This window comes from Phyllostomus discolor, chromosome 13, assembly GCF_004126475.2.
Source record: "Phyllostomus discolor isolate MPI-MPIP mPhyDis1 chromosome 13, mPhyDis1.pri.v3, whole genome shotgun sequence".
Classification (NCBI taxonomy): domain Eukaryota; kingdom Metazoa; phylum Chordata; class Mammalia; order Chiroptera; family Phyllostomidae; genus Phyllostomus; species Phyllostomus discolor.
Window position 1 is genome coordinate 3,772,826 of NC_040915.2, and position 6,705 is coordinate 3,779,530.

At 60.0% G+C, this 6,705-nt stretch overlaps 1 protein-coding gene across 1 annotated transcript; it reads right to left on the reverse strand.

Annotated features, from left to right (window-relative positions):
- Nucleotides 1–3,118: 3,118 nt before the first annotated feature.
- Nucleotides 3,119–6,209, reverse strand: LOC114510363 (beta-1,4-galactosyltransferase 7-like). Its single transcript, XM_036014452.1, has 5 exons — nucleotides 6,182–6,209; nucleotides 5,818–6,089; nucleotides 4,717–4,800; nucleotides 4,333–4,437; nucleotides 3,119–3,840 (listed from the first exon to the last, which is right to left on the reverse strand). The coding sequence occupies exons 1-5, from the start codon at nucleotides 6,207–6,209 to the stop codon at nucleotides 3,685–3,687; spliced, it is 645 nt and encodes a 214-aa protein (XP_035870345.1). The 3' UTR covers nucleotides 3,119–3,684.
- Nucleotides 6,210–6,705: the final 496 nt, after the last annotated feature.

Consider the following 6,705-nt stretch of genomic DNA (forward strand, 5'->3'; position numbering starts at 1 on the left):
ACGCCCTCACTGCCCCACTCTGGCGTCAGCATCACTCATTTGGCCTGGGCTTTCTCCTTCTCCAGATGCCACCCTGCAGTCTGCCTGGGTCCTGCCCTCTCGGATCCCCCTGCTCAAAAACTTCCCCCACTTGAAAACACTGAACCCAGAGAATGAAGTGCAGGCTGCTCAGGGTGGCATGCACAGATCCTCAAGGTCACCCTGACCTTCCCTCTGCTGCCCACCCCACAGCAGGCCTGCACTGTAGCGGCAGACCAGGGACACCTGGAATGACTTCCAGGTCCCCGAACAGAACACTCGCTCCCCGCTCTGCCTTGCACACGCTGAGCCCTCCAGAACACTTCCCCAGAAGGCCAACTGACTCCACCAGCAAGACCACGCCTCCTCGGGAAGACCGTCCCACGCTCCTCCTCCTGGCACATTCCTCAGGCACAGGGCCATGTGCTCCATCCCACCGGTGCCCCAAATCCCCATCTTACTCCGGGCACAGGAGGCATGGGGCAGACACTTTGTCTCTCCCCCATGGGCCTGGTTTCATCCCAGACGTAGGAGGGACACCAGACCATGTCAGCCAGCCCTCCCCCAGGAGGAGGAGGAGGAATGGCCTGGAGGGGAAGGGACATCTGTGCACCAGCCCCTACTGTCCAGGCCAGGGGTGAAGGGACCTGGCTCTAAGGCCAAGTCCCAAGTCCCACCAGGTACCAGCTCTCTGTCCCAGGACAAGCTACTTACCTCTGTGCTTCTCCATGAGCAGCTCCTGAACACAAACGCATTAATCAGTGGGACCTAGCTCCTGGGTGGAGGGGCCTAGTGAGATGATGCGCTGCGAAGGATTTTGTGTGTGTTGAATGCTCAGTAAGTGCTGGTTCGTCCCAGATTCATCTCCACCACACCTGGCCAGTAGGGCAGGGACGTCAGCTCCATTCCACAGATGGCTGAGGCAACCAAGGCACTAAGAAGCTGGGCAGCTGTCTGCTTCTTCCCCTTGCAAACCACAGCTAGGCCCTCCCCCTCTCCTGAGGTGGCCTGGCAGAGGCCCGGGCTAGGAGGGGAGGGGCTGCATCAGGCCCAGCCTGGGTGTCTACAGGTGCTTTGATGATGGTGGTGGCAGCAACAGCTGTAGGGGCAGTCCCAGCCCAGTGAAGTCAGCTGGTCCTGCTTTTCTGCTCATTCTCTGCCCTGGTGTGGGTACAAAGGTCTTGCTATGTGCCAGATGAGTACAGAGCTGGGGGCTTTGATGCCACATCCAGTCCCACCAACTCCTAGAGGCTAGAGTTTGCCTCCACATTATGCGAGTCCAAGACGGTGTGGCCCGGGTCATCTGGAGACTGGCACACAGAGCGTGTGCCACTCCCCATCCGGGGCCCACGGGGACAAAGTTCCGCCCTCCCACGGCAGTCGCAGCTTGTTTGCCCCCCCCCCCACCCGTGGTGAGTGAAGCTGAACCACTGGCTAAGACCAATTCAGGATCACAAGGACCCTGTCACACCCCCGAAGTTCCAGGGAGTCCGACACTCCACTCCGCTCTCCTTTGCTTAAATCTCTAGGCTTATGCTTAGGCTGCACAGTGCACAGCCCACACAACTGCACATGGAGGGGTGTTGGCAGCCGCCCTGACTGGTTTCAGGAGCTGTAATCCCCATGGCTAAGGCTGAATGAGAGACCTCTGGACCAGAAGCCACTAAGAAGACAAGCTTATCTCCCCCATTGCTTCTGCTCCTTGCCTGGCCCCCAATGCTCGATCAGTTAGCCAATGACGGGTAAGGTTCCCCAAGGGGGGAACTACCTAAGACAGGCATGATCACGTGGAGGCCCCAGGGAAGGACTTGGGGGGTTATGGAAAGAGGGGGTGATCGCCTCTCGGCTTTGACAAAGCCTGAGTCCTCATTCTGCCTGTAAGAAGTCTCCAATCTCTTGGCTGCCTTACTTCCCCTGCCTGACTCAAGCCTGTAACAATGACAAGGGGCAGTGCAACCCTGTGCTGGGAACTGCTGACTTCCCGGGGTGATCAGGCCTGAGAAAGGATATGTAAAATTCTGTGAAACCTGCTTTGCTGAGGATGCTCTTAATTAGATTATAAAGGCCTGGGTAGGAAATGAGTTTAGTCCCTTAAGTTTTGCAACTTTTTAGGTGATAGACCCTCAGTGTGAGCCCTCTTAGCTCTTTGAACATTATCTATTCATTGGATCCTTATTGCCTAACAATGATTAATGAACTTTACCTGTATTCCTGTGCAATTGAAAAGCCAATAAAAACCCTGTGAAGGGAAAGATCGGGGTGCTCTCCTTTGAGAGAGTGGCCAGGCCACTCCAAGGCCCCTCCCCTTGAGAGAGTAGCCATGCCGTCCCTTTTCCTCCACAGGACTCGGTAGTCCGTGTGAATTTATCTCATGTCTCACCCATGACACTGAGGACACTGCAGGCCTGTGTCTGCGTCAGAGGGGTCTGGAGCAGAGCTAGGGACTCGCCCTCCTGAACTCCACCCAGGACCTCGACCGCTTCCTCCAGCACGCCCAGCGTCCTGTGCAGTGTCGGGGCAGTCTGAACTGGCCCCCGTCTCCCCTGACTTCCGCCCCAGGTCTTGGGCAGGCAGATGCCTTAAAGAAGTGATCTGCTTGGCGGGGCCCCCAGCTTCCCTCCAGGATCACTCCCCAGTTTGTCCCCTGGGGTCCCCTTCACCTCTCTGTAGCGCCATCACGTGATGGACGCCAACCTCCCCTGTGCTCTGGGCGCACCCCAGGGACTCTCCTCTTCCTCATCTTCCTCCTGCATCAGAGCCGTGTCTTCACTCCCTCAAGGCACGGCAGAGTCACGGCCAACACTTCTTCCTGCCTGCCGGGCCTGGTCTGGGGGCTCTGTTCCTGGGCCTCTCAGCGAGGCCGGGCCAAGCCCCTCCCGCAGTCAGGCTGCCCCCAGGGCGGCAAAGTCTAGGCCATGGGAGGGAGCAGGAGCCCATGCCTCCGCTTCTCTGCCACCTGAGCCTCCCCACCCCCCGCCTCCCACTTTCCCAGCCCTGACCCAGCTCCTTGCCATCTTACAACCAAGAGTGATGTCAGCTTCTGTCCCATTCCTTCCCCCTCCACCACAGGTGACAAACTGGTGGCCCACAATACATTTTGTTTGGACTGCCATACTTTTTTAGAATTTTAATTAGTTGCTATCATTTAATAATCAACTGCTTCCACTGAAGAATCCAGAATTCCAGTTTCTTTTGAAACATCAGAAGATCCGGCAACATCAGGCCCACGTTCCTACACGGTGACAAGCAGCCAGAGTGGTCTAGCGTCCCTCTTCAGGGGGCCTGCACTCTGGGGCCTGCACTCCACCCCTCCCAGCGGCCCCAGCCACTCGCTCAGTGGCCTCGCCTCTGCACCCCATCGCTGCACCCGACCTCTGCATGAGGCAGGCCAGGAGAGGACCCAGAGCCCGCAGGCCTCAGCACACAGAGGCGGGTGTGCCGTGCCGGCTGGGAGCCACACCCCAGCTTCTCTGCATCAGTCTATTGCTAGCGCTGGTGCCCCAGGCAGCCCGTGTGTCCTGCTGTGGCTGAAGACACCTGGCTTGCTGTCCACTGCTTCAGGCCACTCCGTGTCTTATTAGAGATGGGCTCAGGGACTGAGGCTTTGTCCAGGGCCTGAGTAGCAGTGTGGCCTGTAGGTACAGGCCTTCTTACTGTCCAGCCACCTCAGCCAAATGTGCACCAGGGGGTAGCAGCCTTGTCACAGTCCAGCATGATGTTGAGAACGGTGCACGGGGCCCCGCCCACAGACAGGGCTGTACGGGCATCCACGCGGTACTTTACAGTGCTCAGGCCTCCCTCTCGGTCCACCTTGAACTGCTCCTGGGAAGCAAAGGGGGAGGTGGTGCGTGGACTCAGGGCTTTGTGGCTGCCCGCCGTCTACTGCTGCCCCCGTGACCCTGTCTTCAGAGGTCCTGCGACCCCACTGCAGAGGGCAGTAAAGCTCACGGCCCTGGGGGCTCTGGCCCACAGCTGTGTGCCCCTCGAGCAGGACGGCAGGGGCATTTGGTTGACCAATGCGGCCCCTAGACAAGAGGCTGTTTGAGGGACGGGGCTGCGGGGCTGCCTGGGACTCCAGCACCTTCAGCAGAGCCCCCCCACCCAGCCTGTACTGGGGTCGACAGACCCAGTGCCCAGGTGCCTGTGGCCGCCACCAAGCAGGGCAGGTGCCTGAGCAAAATGCCATCGACTGAGCTGGGCCGAATGGGGTGGACAGGGCCACTGGGGTCCAAGCGGAACTTGGTGAACTGCCGGCCCGTTGGCTCCCCACGTCTCCACCCGCCCGTCCCGCTCAGGAGGCCAGTCAGCCAGCACCTGCTTTTGAGCGGCAATGCGCTTCTGGTCCCTCTTCCGCCAGGCTGGGTCGTGCAGGTGGCGAAACGTCTTGTATCCAGTTGTGATCCCTGAGGGGCGGAACAGCTAAGGAGGCCAAAGGAGGCCAAAGGAGGCCAAAGGAAGCTGGGTCAGGCCGCCCCTCCTGGAGCCCTGGCCCTCAACCCTGGTCCTCTGGGCCCCACTGCCTGCCACAGGCCACAGGCAGGGGCCTGTGTCCCCTTGGTGCAGAAGAGGTGTGCCGGCTGGGGCAGGGCTGGGGGAAGCACCAGGGATGCCATCTCCGAGCCCCAGGGACTTGGCTGAGGGCAGAGAAGGAGCCTTAGGTGGCCACAGCGGCCGAGAGCAGGGGGCGGGACGTGTTACCTGCAGCCCGGCTCCTGTGATGCGCCGGTAGAACTCATCATCCTCTCGGCCCCAGCCCCAGAAGCGGTTGGACATCCCGTTGCACTGGCAGAGACGGTGGCAGAGACGGGCAGCGTCAACCCCTCGCCCCCTGTCCGCCAGGGCGCTCTCCAGCCTCTCAGCCCTCAGGAGCACCAGCCCCAGCCTCCCTCCCCCGAGGTGTGGGCACGGGATGCTCACAGTTCCCACCGCCTCTGCAGCACGGTTGGGGGGGGGGGGGGACAGCCTGCCCACCCCGGCCCGCTGCCTGCTCTAACTCAGCTTTGAACTTGCGTGAAATGACTGGTTTCCCCAAAATGTCTGGCTGACAGGAGGGGACCTCTCTGGGTAGCTGGTGATGGGCAGAGTGCCAATTCCCACTTCTCCTGGGGCAGCTCTGCCCTGGCCTCCTCCTCTGTGTGGGCGAGGGCCAGCTGGAGTCTGTGGCGGACACCAGTTTTTGCCACCAGATGAGGGGCTTCATTTAATAAAACTGGTGTTCCCCTTATGAGGAATAGGAGACCCAGGTCTAAGCTACTCAGCTCTCCCCACCCACCCCGCCACGGGGACAGACACAGGGATGGCCAGGTGCAAGGCAGGCCAATCGAGAGCCAGTGCTGCACAGCTTGGGGACCCCTGTCTGGCTGTCGGGGGCAGGCCCCTCTCTCAGCGGGTTCGAGCCAGGACAGATGCTTCGGCTACAACCACCACCCTTCACCCCCAGTGTCTGGAAAGAAAGCCTAAAAAAGGCAGAAATGAGAGATGGGAAGAGATGGGGTACCCTGGGGACAGTGCCCAAGAGGCTGGGTGCAGGAAGCCACACCCTTCTCTCAGCCCCACCTAGGCTGTTCCAGGTTGAAACCCAATGAACCCCCACTTTTCCGAAGCCCAGTTTTCACGGGCTTTCTGTCACTACGGCTGAATCCTCCCTAACCGACCTGCCCGTCCCCGCTCCTCTCCCCTGTCTCCGGCTGTTCCTGGGTTCCCTGCAGGACCCCAGAACTGCTGCTCCTCCTACCAGTGCTCCCCGCCCCTGCAGGCAGGCGTTCCCTGGCTCAGCAGCACAGGCCGGCCGGGCCTCACCAGCTCGTAGTGCTGCTTGGAGAGCAGCAGGATGCCGCCTACGTAGGTCTTGTAGTGGTAGAGGGGGTGCAGCTCCGGGGAGGCCACGTGGAAGGGCCCCGCCTCCGGGAAGCCGTAGTCCAGCTCCTCATTGAGAGGGAGCAGGTCCACGTCGTGCATGGCGATGTAGTCCGTGCTGTTGCCGCTCTCCAGGAAGCCCACGATGATGAGCGCCGCCCGGTTGAACCTGTGCGGGGCGGCAGAGGCTGGGCGGGGTGTGGGCAGAGAGCAGGCTCCTCAGATGCTGCAGGAGCCTGTCCCTTACAAACCCACGCAGGGGCCGATGCCACACTCCAGGCCAAGACGGACTTCACTGCAGAGCTACCCACCTGCACGCCTGCCCCTCCACTCATCGCCCAAATGTTTACTGAGCATCTACTATGTGCCAGAAGCTGTTCAGAGCACAGGAGATATAGCAGTAAGAAATTGAAGCCCTGCCGATATTCTAATAACAGGAGATGAAAAGAAGGAAGTAAATACTTAACAAGCCAGACAGTGGTAAGTGTAGTAAGCATCCTATAGTTGGAGAAGCATGTAGGGGTGCAGTACTTGAGCTTTATTAGGGGGACTCCCAACAGTAAGAGAAGAGGTTTTGTGGGGAAATGGCCAGCACCCAGCACACTGGGCCTGTCCAGACACCAGGGCACAGCAGGGGTGAAGCAGGCAGAGTCTGTACTGTCACACAGCCCATAGCCTGGCTGCTCTGTGACATCAGCAGGAACCCCCTCTCCTGACCTCTTGGCTTTACTGCTTCCCTCTGGGCTGCTGTCAGTCTCAGGGGGCCTGTCCCTCCATACAAGTCAGACGTGTAAAGCTCTGGAGGAAGAGCGCTCCAGGCAGAGGGAACAG

Excerpts from the sequence above, each read along its gene's own strand:
- LOC114510363 (XM_036014452.1), bottom strand. The coding sequence starts at position 6,209 with ATGAGTGGAGGGGCAGGCGTGCAGGTGG. Across the intron at positions 4,801-5,817 it reads CCAAGCAGCACTACGAGCTG|TGCAACGGGATGTCCAACCG; the intron begins GTGAGGCCCGGC and ends CGTCTCTGCCAG. Across the intron at positions 3,841-4,332 it reads GCATTGCCGCTCAAAAGCAG|GAGCAGTTCAAGGTGGACCG; the intron begins GTGCTGGCTGAC and ends TTTGCTTCCCAG.